This window comes from Vidua macroura, chromosome 2 (genome assembly GCF_024509145.1).
Source record: "Vidua macroura isolate BioBank_ID:100142 chromosome 2, ASM2450914v1, whole genome shotgun sequence".
NCBI classification, from domain to species: Eukaryota; Metazoa; Chordata; class Aves; order Passeriformes; family Viduidae; genus Vidua; species Vidua macroura.
The window spans coordinates 112,732,200-112,748,012 of NC_071572.1; the positions used below are offsets into that span (position 1 = coordinate 112,732,200).

General features: G+C 46.0%; 1 protein-coding gene across 6 annotated transcripts in view; it reads right to left on the reverse strand.

Moving 5' to 3' along the window:
- ILDR2 (immunoglobulin like domain containing receptor 2) overlaps nucleotides 1–15,813 on the reverse strand; it is a 36,330-nt gene that overhangs the window by 6,137 nt on the left and 14,380 nt on the right. For 4 of the 6 annotated variants that reach the window (XM_053970556.1, XM_053970553.1, XM_053970552.1 and 1 more), the window contains exons 4-6: nucleotides 9,378–9,434; nucleotides 4,883–5,029; nucleotides 3,965–4,141 (exon numbers count right to left, since the gene is read on the reverse strand). In XM_053970556.1, coding sequence (XP_053826531.1) covers nucleotides 3,965–4,141; nucleotides 4,883–5,029; nucleotides 9,378–9,434 — 381 coding nt within the window. The remainder of the gene's footprint in view (nucleotides 1–3,964; nucleotides 4,142–4,882; nucleotides 5,030–9,377; nucleotides 9,435–15,813) is intronic. The other 2 variants (XM_053970558.1, XM_053970557.1) reach the window with 1 other exon arrangement.

Below are 15,813 nucleotides of genomic sequence, written 5' to 3' on the forward strand. Positions count from 1 at the left end.
AGAGAACCATTGTAAGGACAATTCACTTAGCACTACAAAATGGAACCTGCCTGCCTTGCATGGGGTTAACATGTTCCCTTGCAGGAATACTGCAGTGTTGCATGACTTGCATGACTGCTCCTGCTGGGGAACAATTTAAACACTTGGACAGTGTTTCTGAGCCAACCTGTTCCTTCTGTTTTATCCCTCACCACCGCAACACATCGAGCTATTAACATATGGCTTTGGTAGTACGTCGCATAGTATGTGCTGTGTGGGCTGAGCAAGGACTTGGCAGAGATATTCTTAGGCACCTCCTGTCCCAAACTGCTGTGCATGTGTCTCTGTGCACTAGGAAATAACCATGCTGTGCTTCAGGAATGGCTGTGCCATGGGTAGACTTCAGAAGCAAAGTGCTTTACTGTGGGTTTGGACTGCACACCTGTAAAATAAGTGATTCTGTCTTGAGATATTACCTTGTGTGTCTGCACTTGGGAATGGTATAGGATGTAAAAATATAGTAGAGGTCTATCAGGGTCCTTCTTTTAAGGTGCCTCCAGACAGCTCAGCTGACAGCAGTGTGTGCTTTATTATCCCTGTGTGTGAGTGAGAGCACAGTGGCTGGAAATGCAGACAGTGGTTTACAGAGCACAAGGAATCCTGCCTCTGCCTCCCAAAGCCGAAGCACAGCAGGTCTCCTCAAGTGAGGCTGGACTGACTGCCCTCAGAAGTGACAGCTCTGGCTGCACTGCATGAGCAGCAAGGGCAGTTCTCCACTTCACCATCATGGCTGGTACCTCACTTCTGTCTGGTAGCATGCCAGGAAAGAGGCCTCTCGCTATTCTTTCTTCTAATGTGTGGACTAGGAGCTCAGCTAAGCTGCCACCTCATTTATACACAGGCCAGCAAATCACTCTGACCTTCTCATAACCTTTGGGGAACTTGAACAGGCAGCTCCCACACTCTGTTTCCCCAGAGCCACTGCTCACACTGAGGCTGTGCCAAACATCTATTTGGGCAACCTCTGTAGCTCCTGGAACTGATGTAGAATTAGCTAGGCTTCATGCTAGCATCATAATAAACTTGCTATTGCAGCTGTGTATCAAAAGGCAAATTAATTTCTTGGTTAATTCTGCAAGCATCTAGAAATTAATTTTGGATTTAAATCTGCAGAAATGATTGTGAACAGCTCATAAAAAGTATTTTCCACTACAGAGGAAGCAGTTTTGTCTCTATGTTTGTTTATCAAATACTTCTCATAATGATACTAAATGCTCAACTTACTAAATTTCTTCATTATTCCTTCAGCTGAGAACCAAAGATATTATTGTTTCTTCCTCACACTCTTCATCTGTAAATTGCCATAATCCTTTAATCAGGTCTGAATCATTTTAAGCCCATTTTAATTATAAAGAAATAAAGATGCAGAGATGTTGAACACATGTCCAGAACCACTCACTGAAGTCAAAGAGAATGGAACATTCTTCCATATTTTCTTCTCTTGAACAGTTCATAAATTTCTGATGTTTAATTTGTATTTAACTGGACACTATTTTTATTCTTCTGTGGGTGGAATCAACTCAGCCAAAACTGTAAGCTGTCTCCCTCCCCAGAAAGGGCAGCACTACTCTTTTTTCAGACAAGTATGTTTAGGAAGTAAATGATGTCTCATCCTTATACCCTTTTCATGTTAAAGATCTAGGACCAAAAGCTTCCCTGTGTGCAGAGTTTAAAGGATCTATGCAAGAGCCTCTAGGTAACCACTGCATTTAAAATAGAGCATAAATCCTAATTTATGTGTTGTCAACACTCTTCTAAGTAAGAGAGCTAAATGTTTTGGGAGCTTTTTTTCTCCATTCAGCCCTAAATTTAGGATAGAGTTCCTAGGCTTAACCTGAGCTTCGCCACATGGCTTTTATGTAACCCCAGACAATTTTTCTAAATATCCTCAGGCCTGAGTTTGCTCACTAGATCCCCTCACAGGGGTCATTTATAAGCACAGAATCTATCTAGGGCAAAATGTAACTTTAAGCCAGAATTACAGAATCCTCCAGTCTCTGACCCCCAGCACTTCCAATCCCATTTTTTTAAATGGACTTGACAGAAAGGTGGAAGTCCCAAAGATACACAGTTTCAGATCAGACCTACACCAGCTGTTTGGAGGACACAGAGCCTTTTTATTCTCCTTCTGAGAAAGGCTTTTATTATAAACTCAACCATTACCTGTTTTGTTTAGATTGCTGCCTGGCCAACAAGCAAATAAGTAGCTTGGAAAAGCCACACAAGGTTTTCTCTTCTACAGCCTGTCATTAGGGGATATTCTGGCATTGTGGAGGACCTTAAAAGAACCAAGTACAGGCTATAACACTCAGCTCCACAGTTCAAACACCTTGAACAATAGGTCCATGATCCAGACTAAGGGTTTGTCCATATTATTGCAAAAAAATATTAATTTTTTAAAAAGCTTAAGAATATCTGTTGTCTTGCCACAAAGGTTAAAGCTCTGTGATAATGTTTTTCTTTGCCATATATACTATTTCCTGTCAAGTCCTGAGGTGAGGGATTGAGTCCAGACACCTGATTTGGCTGCATTATATATTAAATGCATCCTTCTGTGTAAGGATTGTGGGATCCTAAAAGCCATTCCATTTGGCTACCAGACGTATCCTCTGTTTTTAATTCTGAACTTGTGCTCTGTTAGCAGAGACAAGACTGGGAGCTGTGATCTGACTCTTAAAAAATCCCTGGAGTTCCCACAACCAACACCAAACTCTATGTGCAGTGACATTTTTCACAGGAGAAAAAAAATGAAGCACTGGGGTGTCATTCATCATTTTCTGACAAAGGTTTTTGAATTGGATACATTCTGCGTTGGACCAGTGATTGATTTATTTCCTATTTCAAAATGCTCTATTCCATAGCTCTGTTTTGATTTCAGTGACCAAAAAAACGTATGATTGTTGAAAGAAAATACTTTATGTAATTCCAGAAAGGTTGATATACTGACTGGGGCAGCAGAAGCATGTGTAGGATTGTTCCAGAAGCTTAATTAATTATGCTACTTAATCTTGTCTTTTCAGATATGTTTTATCAACACACTGTCATGAGTTAATTTAACAACTGATACTTAGTGTGGTGCTTTGAAATCAGACATGTAGCTGGGTCAGTGATGACTCTACACTGGTGAGAGTAATTTCTGCTGCAGAATATTTGAATTTAGACAGCTACTCTGATCCTGAAATGCATGTGGCTAAATAGCTGCCCTCTTTTCTCCTTGATGGCAGCTTCCTTTGCAGCAGCAAAGTGACCCTCCCTGAGACAAGAGGCATCACACTGAGGCTCTAGGTCTGACACTGATCCACATCTCCTTTCTAGTCAGAAGCCTTTCATCACTCACATTTCACAATTGCAAAGGCTGAACAAAAAAAGTGACTTACTGACTTCTGTAAAGTAGAGAACAGGGTCCAGCCCCAAAAGATCTTGGGCAGAAATACCAAAGGAATAGGTTACTTTGCCCAAAATGCCACAGGGACAGCAAAACATGCTGCAGCAAAAACTGCTGCCAGAGTCCAAGCAGTGCCCTACAGAGGGTTGGAAGGACAGTTTACAAAGAGAAAGAAGCTTGCAAGACATCAGCTCTAAGGGGAAAATGGCCCCTGCCTCTGCTCTCCTGAAATAATCTTCATCCTTTTGTCCTCTGCAAGCGAACATCTGCAGCAGTAATGAGAGGGGTCCTGTACAGGAACTTGGCCTCCCATTCCCCGCTGACCTAATGAGGCACCCACAAACTGACTCTGTGTTGATGGCCCTAGAAAAGTTAGACCACATGGCCCTACTGCAAATGTCATTGTCAGAGACAGGACTAAAATGCAGTTTCCCTGTGTTTCTTCTCTTCACACCACTCGATCGGTGACAATCGTTCCTCCCCTTCCCAGCCCTACTCCCAGTAAGAGGACTGAATGTTGTGCCTGGCACTGCAAATTACCATTTTGGCTTCCTCCACTGGCCTCACTTGGGGCTAAGGGAGGGGGGTGTGACTTATCCATCAGCACAGCAGGAGATGGGACACCAGCTACAGGAACACTGGGGATGTAGTATGGACCTGGCATGGCAGAGACTGCAGGAGGGTACCCAGCTTTTGCTGCTTTGCCTGCTACATACACTGAAAAAGAAAAAGGGTTAGCATCACACACCAGCCCCCCACAGGCCCACTGCGCACATGGACAAAACCTGCACCACCAGCCCCACGGGAGACAATCAGACAAATAAATTAACAAGGACCAACTTGAATTTCTCCAAGCCTCAAAGGGTATTAAGGGGGGTTTAAAATATGCACTGCATATAATAATAGGGCAAATAATAATAATGGCACTGCAAGATGCCCAGAAAGACACTCAGGGTGTTACAGCCAGCATTACTGCTGCCATGATTTAGTGGCAGTTCAGCTTTAAAAATAACTGATGACTCAAGCAGCAGGATGAGGCTCATGGAATTTGACAGATCTAACTGAGCCTGACCAGGAACCTTGCTGGGTTGCAAGGATTTTGCACTGTTGTAGAGGACAGCTGATTTGCATTGCGAGGAAGAAACCTCCCAGGATGCTCTTAGCTCTGACCCACAACATTCACTGACACAACAACAACTTTGGAATGGGAGCATGACACTTTGGAAAAGCAGGCACAGCTGCCAAGGCAGGGAGGGCTTGGGGAATTACATTTGTAATTAACTTTGAGCATTCAACCATTGAGTAATAGGTCAGATGCTTCACTCCCTAAGAACCAGTTTTTTAGCCAAGCGAAGTGCTCAGGGCAAAGGAAGCAATATTAGCAGATTCTCCTCCTGTTCTGCCAGGGAGCAGAAGTAGCAGGGCAGATTTGCACCAGGCTTGGACAGGGTCACTCACGCGCCCGGGGACAGCAGCAGGACTCAGGACAGCAGGGGCAGCGGACGTAACAGCAGCAGCTGTGTGGGCAGCACTGGCACCAGCAGATCCCCACCAGGAGGAAGAACAGGAACGCCCCCAGGATCACCAGGCCCACAAAGACCCACTCTGGAAAACAAGGGGAGAAAAGGAGATACTTACAGGACTGCACATTGCTGTGGAAGAGAACGTCAGCAACATCCTCCCAGCGGAGAGCATGGGGACAAAACACACAGGTGAATAACAGAAGTGGACTGACTCCCTGTGGGTCTAGGACTAGGTCTACTCCTCCTCTTGTGTCAAAGCAGAAATGGCACATGACAGTGAGAAATAAGCTTCCAAAATGTGGTCCCTTCCAGCAGCATCTCTGGCTAGCTGAGAGGCGAGCAGCACAGAGGCAGGAGCCCTGGCTTCCCTTCACCCCGCAGCAGACCTGCACCAATGCCACAGGACGTGCTCCATTAGCGTTTGGACCTCATCAAAGACTCATTCTTCTTGGCCATGTTCATGCCCAGCTTATGTGTTTGTTCCCTACCCACATTCTGGTTTTAATGGGACAAAAGATGGTGAAAAGCAGGCTATAAATAGCCCAGTAAACGAGCCAGGCCTGCCCCTTCGCAGCGAGGCCTACGCGCGCAATTATTCTTTTGAATGTGCCGAACGAGCATCCTATTCAGGCACTGCAGCCAGCCAGGAAACCTAACAACCACTTTTTTTCTCCCCCATTGAAGCCTTCAGACTGATGTGTGCCAGGCCCCAAAAGGGAGCAGCTGAAAAACACCCTACAAGTGAAAGCACGCAAGAGCTGGCCCACAAAAACCAGGATGGGACTTAAAGGGGAAGGGGAGGGAGAAAAGGTTTCTCAAACTTTGCTGCTGGAAAATGTGGTGGGAGCAGGGCTCACCCTGTGCCAGGGCAGCGCCTACTGCTACACAGGAGTTCCACAGACTAAGGGAACGATCAGTGAGCAGATCTGGACCAAGAAATTACAAGACTCTGAGCATACAGGAGGCCTGGAGTCGGTTTTAAGTCAGAGAAATGCACCAACCTATCTCAAAGCAAGACTGCTGGTGGGGAAAAGACTTCAGGTGTACCCAGGTGGTTATTCAACCACCTTGGAAAAATGGCAAGAAGCAAATAAAGACATGGTGGGGCTGCAGTGGGAAAGGGTTTATCCCCACTTTAGAGGAAAAAAAGCAGACCACTATTTCCAAGCAGAAGTCCAGCATTCACTAAGAAGTCTCCTGGTCCAGTATCATTTGAGATGAAGAAGTATTGATACAAGGATTGCAATGTGCATGAAGAATCACACTGGAAAAAACAGTGCACTCCTCACCTGTGTTGCTAAGCTAAAATGTCAAGGAAAAATGTTTCACTTGGACCATTCAAAATAGAATTTTTCCTAGTTCTTAATACAATGCAAAAATAAGAAGTGTCATTTTTGATCCATCCACAGCATTCTGTTTGAACAAAAGTATGATTCTTTACTTTGCTGGAGTTTTCCTTAACTCTTTTACAAACAATTCCCCTTTTTAAAAAATGCCATTTTAAATCTAGAATTTAAAATTTCCTTTGAAAAATGTCAGTCAAAGATCTGGCATCTACAAATCAACACTTCAGAAGTGTGAAGTGAATTTTTTTTTTTTTTTAATCCTTTATTTATTTTTTGGCTGACACACATGAATTTCATTTAAATTTGCATTTAATTTTGGTTCCTATGGAATAATATTTTGGGGTTGAACTCATCATATGCTGAGAAAAATTCAGCTGACAAGTAAGGGAAGGGCAGAAGGGAAACATTCATGAATGGGAAAGCAAGAGCTGAGAGATTACTGACCCAGTCCCTCAAGTTCTGCTTCTAGCAGCTGTTTTGTTTAATATTTTCATAAATTACCTTGACATAGAAAATAAGAATGTGCTAAAATATCATGACAGTAAGCAGTAGGGATGCATTGTCACTGAAGGCTGGGACATGTTACACAAAGGGCCAATTGTCCTTGGGTCTAAAATAAGAAATGTGAAATGCAGTATTATCCTGAATTTCAAAGTATGCAGCAATACTTTCAGTGTCACAGGTTCAAAGATAAGAACAATTTCTGTTCTGAACAGGACTTCACTGGTTGAAAAGAACTGAAAAACAAAAGAAATGATCCAGTATACACAGCATTACTGTCACCACTCACACAATACAGCCACCAAAAATGGCAAATGCAATCCTAGGCCCAATAAGGGAAGAATTTCCAGCAGTATTAAGAAAATATCAATGCCATCACACAAGGCCTTCTCTGCACTTGACTTCATCTGAAGTTACTGATGTTATATAGCTCTGGTCATCTTTGCAGCAGAAAAGACGAATTTAGGCCGGAGCCGATGGAAAGTGGGGATTTATTTGAGGGATGAAGGGACTCTGGAGCCTGCCTGGCAGCAGGGGAGCTGAAGCCTGCTGAGTTACTCTATTAAACAGAAGGCTGAGAGAAGATGTAGCTCCTGCCTGTAAATATGGTAGGAGGATAAATGCAGGAGGAAAAGCAGGTATTACAGTTAAAGATCTTACATAAATGGACAGAAATAGATGATCAGTGATGTAGAGAGAAGCTAAAAGAAGCCCATCAAAGAAAGTGAGCCAATGGCAAAGAGAAAGACCAAACCTTAGGTCACTCCTAAGCTTGCTATGCTTACAGAAAGATGAAATTACATGGTGCTGGGGAGAGAATGCAAGGTAGAGAGCCAGACTATCCTTTCCAGTCCTGTACTTCCTAATCTATGCCAATCTAAGCAACATCTTAGTGGCTTTTTCTTTGTTTTGTTCTCATCTTGTTTTCTGCAACCATCATGGACACAGAGAAGGAGGTGAAACTGTACTGCTTGACACAAGAGGCCAGCCACAGCTATCCAGTGAAACTTAGATGTCAGATCTCCAGAGCTATTAATGAGCAATTCACAACCACTCCATAAAGGATAAAAGCCTGGTAGAGGAAAAAACAGACAGTAAGTCCATTAGAAGTGTATCTGTAGTCTCCCTGAAAATATCCTAGGAGTACAAAAGGGGTCAGATTAGTGTGTACGTTGCACATTGCAGGATACTCACTCAGCATATAAAGTGGATGTTTGAAATCAGTGTCCCAGCCATAGGGACCTGTGAGTCAGGGTTTTACTTCACAGGAAGTTAGACCATTTCCTTTTCTGATGAGGTTAAAAAAACAGCAAAAAGAGCCTGCTGGCTCTTCCTTTAACACAAAACAAAACTGGGATTCAACCAGTTCCCAATACAACTGTGTAATGCTGAGATTCAAATGACTACCAAGCTGACATGCTCTGTGTCCTCACTGTCTGGAAACAACTGGTTTGTGCTAGCAGAAGTATCTGCTTTCCTTTACTCAGGTAAGAGGCAACACCAACAGCTGTGGTGTGAAATGTGGTTTGCTGCTGCATCTTACACTTTCTTCTTGTTTACCTATGCAGTGAGGGTACCAGAAAGATATCTGGCCTACACACCACAATATTATACTCATTCAATAAAATTCTAAATAACGGGGGGAAAAGTGTTAGGCAATAGAGAATCAACTGTTATCTATCCATGCTGAAAAGACCAATCCCTCTCCTGCCTTGCAGGAATTCTAGGGAGCTTTGGGTTACACTGGAGGTGGGTGAGTGTCTGCCTTCTCTCCATTTGCATCTCTGGGACAGGCTCAAAAATAGCTTCACACATTTATGTGGAGTTGCATTTTTGCACAAACGTGTGAAAGAAATGCTCCTCGGGCACCGCCAGGGAATGATCAGATGACTCGAGGGCTAAATATTCTCACAGCTTTTCCCTTTCAAGAACAATCTGTTGCACAGCCTCTGTCTCCTCTACAGGGAGTGCCAGAACTGGTGGCTCTCACTAGTTTTGGCTAGCAAGGGATTTATCACGTGCACGGAGCTCTCACGTCGGGCCCAGCCACCTGGTGTTACCAAGAACGTGGCCTGGCCATGCAGCACAAGAGGGGCTGTGCCACTGATGGGGTGCTAGCAATTGCTCTATTCCCAGCACCTCCTGTGCTACCATCTGTGGTGACAGTGGAGCAGTAGCACAGGCCAGGTCTGGGGAGCCGAGTGACTGCACAGGAGCAGCTGACACACAGAGCCACGCAGGGCTGTGGGGTCTCCCAGGCTGAAGCACACTTTCCTCTGTGCTAGCAGGGGGAGAGCAGAGAGCTTGATAGAAAATGTCCCCAGAACAGCTCTGGCATTTCTGCTCTCACACTGATCCTGGCATGACATCAACCATCTCTCTGTGCTAGCTCCCAGCATGGCCCAGCATCAGCTCTCTCGGGTCCAAACCCATCACTTTCCCAGTAAGTGATAGGTTTTTCTCTTTAAATCCCCAGATAAAACACACATACAAGTGAAACATACACCACATAAAGATGCTGCAGAAGGATGAACAGACAAGATGACAGAGGAACAGATGATTAAGGGTGAAATGACTGAATACCTGGCATAATCTCCACAGCAAAACTGGGCAAGAGATCAGCAAGCAGCCCTGTCCTGCCTAGAAAAGACAGAAGGAGGAGAAGAAGGAGAGAGGTTACTGCAAGAAAAACACACTCCCCAGCCCCTGCCTTAGCCTCCAGTTCCCTTCCTCATCAGCCCACTTGCACTCTGCATTATGTGAATTCCTATCAACCACAGATGTCATCCTGCTCCATGCCTGGTGTCTGCCTCTGCACTTCTGCCATTTCTGTGTCCTTGCATTTTATCTTTATCAGTAGAGCTGGGGGGAAAGAATCTGGAACAGAGCTTCTTCAATCTAGGCACAAAATGACAAGAAAAAGGAGTCCCTTTAGCATAGTTACATGGTAACATCTTCCTGGAGTTATGCTCTACACATGCAAAAGCTCCTGGAAATGCACAACAGCCCTTAAACAAAAGGACACAGTTTATTTTTGAAACATACTGATGTCGTTTCTACGGATATGAAACATCTTTAACCCAAGGCTATTGATAAATCAGCCACGTGCTTCCAAAACCCGTGGATGCTGCTCTCCATGTAGGGCTCTGTGAGTGCACTGACAACTCCAGGAAAGGAGCCTTGAAGGAATGCTGTGCATATGTGCTAATTATTTGGAGATGCAGAAGCATCTTGCTGAGACTGTGTGACAAAGGCCAACACCCAATGGAAGCAAACCAGCCAGGGAAGGATTTGTGCAAAAATTTGTGCGATCAGTTTGCAAAAGAAAAAGGAAACAAACAAAAAAAAAACCCCCCAAAAAACCAAAAAAGGCAAGTCCACTTAAAATTTATAATTTACAACCAAATACAAACAAACAAACTCTAAGCCCAAAGGCAGCTTGGTGCCTGTTTGTTTTGGCACAGAATGTCTGGGATATTTCCAGCACACAGCCAACATCCTGCACAGTGCTCAGCTGTAATTTACACACACCTGCGCATTGGCAGAACAGCCCTAAGTGCAGCTGTGCTGTGAACTCTCCCATAGAGCCCCAGGATCATGCTGGGATTTTAAAAGACATGCAGATGGCAGGAGAGCTGCACTCTGAAGAGAGACACACATTGTGGGCATTACAACAGGAGCAGCTAAGGGTAAGCCGATGCAGAAGTGGTAGAAAGCTACCTTTAACCTCCCCACATGCCCTCCAGGTCCTGCACTACGCAGCACTCAGACACAGTGATGAACTGGATCCCAAGTTCCTCGGCCTCTAGTCTGTCCTTGGAGGTTATTACAATCAAATTCCCACCATCCGTTTTTCCTCAGTGCTTCAGCAGAGACTCTGTAGAGATCAAAAATCCACAAGGAAGCCTGCTGGATCCATAATGAGTATACCATGACTACAGGCAGTGCTTTGCAGCCAGTTGCAACTCATCACAGCTGACTAGTACTCACAGGAACGCCCATCCTGATGAAGTGGTGCAGAATCCTTAGCAAAAGGTAGCATGGTGATGCTTCACATAACTGCTCCCCATTTACCACTTTGAGGGAGGACTCTTGCCACCAGTTTGCTGCAACATTTTCATCTACATTTACAAGGAGTTTCATGACATCCTTTGAGTCCATTTCCTGGAATGATCAAGTGTCCAAGCCACTCACAACTAGCGTTATGTTCCACGTGCATATTAAGTATATCCCTTATTTCGATTAAACAATATGCATTTCTTTTGCAGGCCTTTTGTGCATATGTGAACAGCACCCACATGAACCACATGCATGCAGAATATGGGCAGACATGAGCATGTAGCTCATCTCCCGTGTGTTATTACCTCTGCACAAGCTCACATGCAGCCCTAGTGTGAGAGCAGATGCCACTGGACAAATTGCTGGAGGTACATAGCTAATTTAGGGCTTCTACTTGTGGTAAAAAAGGCAAGGAAATGACACCATTAAATGGCAGAAACTCCTTCTCAAATGGTCTTTGACAAATGGGTGCCTGCTTTATTTTGAACCTACCTGGAGAGCTTTGAACCCTGCTAGTGCTGGGTACCTTCTGATCTCCAAGAGGAATCACATGTCCAACAAGGAAAAAGCATCCCTTAATATAACAGTGCCTGAGAACTTGGTAAAAACAAAGACAACCAAAGCAGCTCCTCTGTGCTACGCACGAGCAGCCAGTACTTCCCTGCTTGTGCAGCCTCACTTGGCTTGTCAGAGTATCTGCCTGGGGAATTTGCATCCATGCCACAGCCCTGGGGGCCCCAGAGCACCCAGCAGGGATGCACAAAGACTGGAAAGACCCAAGGCATCAGCAAACCCCACCACAGCTCAGCCTGAACTCTGCCTGCCTCGCCCAGACCAGCTGGCAGCCAGTGAGTGCAATGCCCACCCCTGGACTGCCATCCCCCCAGCAGCTTTCCACAGCTCAGCCCCTCCCAGCCCCCAGCTGGATAAATCCCCTGATTAACCCTTCCCCACACCATTCCTTCGGGGAAGACAACAGGCTGAGGCTGCCCATGGTTGCCCCAGCAATGGGAGGCTCCCACCACTGTTCTTCATTGAGGGTGACTTTCTCCCCTCTGCTTCTGCTGCCAGCAACAAGTGGAGCAAAAATCCCCTTGTCCTGCCAGCCAGAGGGCACAGGGACACAGCGACAGGGCAGCTCAAGGGGGCAGCTCTGCCACTGGCTATCACCTCCCGCCCTCTGCAAGACTGGCCCACACATGGGCACAGCTCAGAGCCATATATATATAATATATATATAATATATTATATTATATATATTATAAGGTGGTGGCCACAAAGGGGATCCCAGGGCAGTGCCCTGGTGGGTCACACACTGCCCAAAACAGAGAGCAAGGTGTCCTTTTGGACCCATGGCTGTATGAGCAGGCAGGAGGCAGTCAGAGCACGCATGGCCGGCATCCACCTATCTCTCCATGCCTAGGATGCTCTTTCCATGGGCTTTAAACTCACCTCCTTCTCTCTCATTTCTTTCAAGAAAGTTTTAAAGTGGATGCCGGGGCTAAATAGCAATTGGTGGGGAAGAAACAATTCAGTAAAACATCCTGCCAAGAGACCATCTGGCCACATCACCTCTGCACAGCAGCTCTGCCCACCTGGGAAAGGGCTGCAGGCACTCCAAGCCATGGCTGGGCACCACTGCTGAGTCACAGATCTGTGCTCCCACCCACAAGAGCTTTGTGTCCTCTGTGCAAGCTCCTACCACCCAGGGGATAGAGGGAATAGACAATGGCCCCGTTTTCCAGGGTTGTCCCGGGTGACTGTGTCAGAGCTAGGAGCTTGTCCTCATTCTGCAAGGATCTGGGACATGTGCCATCGCTATTCCCACCATGCTGCTGAAGGGTTTTACCTGCCCATAGTGGCCTCTCACCAGGCACCTCACACGCCCCAGGCCCCAGCCAGCCTTGAAATGCAATGGAGCTTGCAAGCACCCCATCTGCACTGGCAGAGCACAGGAGGAGGAATGGGAGAGGAAAAGCTGAGGGGATGCAGAGCAGCTCCAAGAGGTGCAGACACACAGCAGAGGCCAGCGAGGACAGGAGTTAATACACAGGAGGCAGGCAGGCGACAGAGCAGTGAGCAAATAGCAGCGGAGCAGGGAAGACCTGGAGTCAAGCACACAATTAGCAGAGAGTCTGCAGAGAAGAGACACAAAAATAATTAGGGTAAGTGGTGCAGCTGAAAAGAACTGATGGCATGAATAAAGTAGGCGCAGGTGCAGTCAGAAACATGGCAATTGGGTAAATATGGGAACATGGCAAATACTGGCAGTCGCATAAATGTGATAAATATTGGGTAACTATGGCAGTAACTGCTGAACTGTTTTCCTGTTTGAAGGCTGCTTCCACAGCCCAACCTGCTGCAGTGGGATCACAGGACACAGCAACTACAGAGGGAATTATTTCCTTCTCAGTGGTGGAAAACTTTGCCAAGCCATGCCACAGCAAGAGGCCCCTGGCAAGGGACACTGGCCTGAGGAGAGGCTGGAAAGCATAGGAGAGGAAGTGTGGTTCTTGTAAATCAGACACTTTTCCAAGGCAGCTGCTGTGAGATTTATTGGGGGAGCATGGCTCTGCAAAGTGTTCCTCTGTGCTCCCTCTGCTTGGAGTAAATTTTATCCTTTCTTCCCATCCTTCTCTTCAATTGGACGGAGAAACAGCAGCAGCCCCTTTTGGAGATCAAAGTTTTAGCGGGCAACAAAGACCTCCAAGGAGGCTGTTGCCATGGCTACCTTAGTAACCGCGGTCTTTTAATCACACCGGTCTCCTTTGTGAGCAGCCAGCGTGTGGCTGTCGCTGGCAAATAAGGAGGAAAACAGAGGTAAAAAACCTTGGCAACAAGTAGCACTTCTAATCGGTATGAAATAAACAACCAGGAGTAGGCTGGGCTAGGATGAGGGGGACTGGAAGCAGGTTACAAAGGCAGCACCACAGTGGTCTGGGGCAGTGCATCGACACTTTTCCAGGATTTTTAAGAGGAAGTGTGCCAATCCCTTCCTTCGCCTGCTGGCACTACCCACCTTTGGTCACAGCTCGAGGTCGGTGAGCCCTCTCTGTGGAGCTGCTCACAGACGTTTTCCCAGCTGAGATGTGGGCCAGCACATCCCCAACACAAGGCCACCAGCACAACTCTGCCAACTCCTGTGACCGAGCACTGGCTCAGATGCTACTGGCAGCTTTTCAGCAAATCAGAGCAAAATCCTAAAACCAACATCATGCAAGGGAAAATTCTGCCAAGAACTTTTCAATCTCCGAAATCATGTCAAATTTTATTATACAGTCTCTCCTGGCATAGAAGAGACTCCAAACCTGGCTATATTTATACCAGCTATTGAGTCACTTTGCTGAGTAAGAACTGCCTTATTAGCATTGCACACCATACACACATGTCCCAGTGGAGATTTATCCTCACTGAAAGTCAACACATGTCTCTATTAGTACATTAATTACTGTACAATATGCTGTGTGTATATGTATCTACATTCTTTACATTCTTTACTACTATTACTATGCGTGTGAGACTTTTTGAATTGTGGGTTTAGGCTATAGGGATACTGGCTGATTATATAAACTGCAGAAGATGTCAGTTTACCAATGTTAGTTGCCAACTGTCTCCAGAAATTAACACAAACCTCAAGTACTAATTGTTGTTATTTAAAACATAGCAATGGGAGAAACTTCAGCTTCTTACTTGGGGAATTTCAGGTCTGTCAGACTGACCTTGGTGCTCAGGAAGGTTACAGAATAGATGATCTTGAGCGTGACCACACGGCACATACAGGACAACCAGAGGATCAGAAGGATCCAGGAAAGGCAAGTCCTCCTTGACCAAGCTGACCTCCTTTTATGACCAGGTGACCCACCCAGAGGATGAGAGAAAGACTGTGGATGTGCCTTCCTGGACCTAATAAAGCCTTTGGGAGTGTCTCCCACACCATTTTCCTGGAGGAGTTGCAAGTGCCACAGGCTGGGGAAGAGTGGCTGGAAAAGTGTGCAATGAAAGAGGACCTGGGGTGCTGGTCAAGAGCAGCTGAACATCAGCCAAAGTGTGCCCAGGTGGGCAAGGAGGCCAATGGCATCCTGGTTTGGATCAGGAATAGTGTGGCCAGCAGGAGCAGGGCAGTGATTGTCCTCTGTACTCAGTGTTGGTGAGGCCCCTCAAGCCCTGTGTTTATGTTTGGGCCCCTCACTCTGAGGAAGGCACTGAGGGGCTGGAGTGAGTTCAGAGAAGGGAACGGAGCTGGGGAAGGGTCTGGAGCACAAGTCTGATCAGGAGTGACTGAGGGTATTTAACCTGGAGAAAAGGAGGCTCAGTGGGGACCTTACCACTCTCTACAACTGCCTGAAAGGAGGGTGTGGAAAGATGGGTCAGTGTCTGTTCCCAGGGAAGAAGTGACAGGATGAGAGGAAATGGCCTCAAGCTGTACCAGGGCAGTTTCAGGTTGGACAGCAGGAATAACTTTGTCACTGAAAGGGTGGTTAAGCACTGGAATGGGCTCCCTGGGCTGCTCAGGAAAGTGGTGGAGTCATCATCCCTGGAAGTGTTCAAGAAACAACTGGATGTGGCACTTCGTGCTACTGTTTAGTTGAGATGGTGGTCTTCAATCAAAAGTTGAACTCAGTGATCTTGAAGGTCTTCTCCAACCTTAATGATTCTATGATTCTGTGATTAACCATTAAATAATATTTCACTGATACATGGTTTATGTAAAATTAGCTGCTGAATTGGATGGAAAAGAAAGCTGGCGATATCTGTCTAGCAAAGTGCATGGATCACTAACCAAAGCATCAAACCAACAAGTGGCATTAGTGGAGTACTTTCTGGCCTCTTCCAGAAACTCCTGGGGAATGGAGTTTTGTGAAAGCATGTCTAAGCTACGTAAAATCTCAGAATGCAAACATCACCGAGCTTGCACAGACCTATTGTGTTCCAGGGTGCCCAGTTGTGCTGAACTGTATGT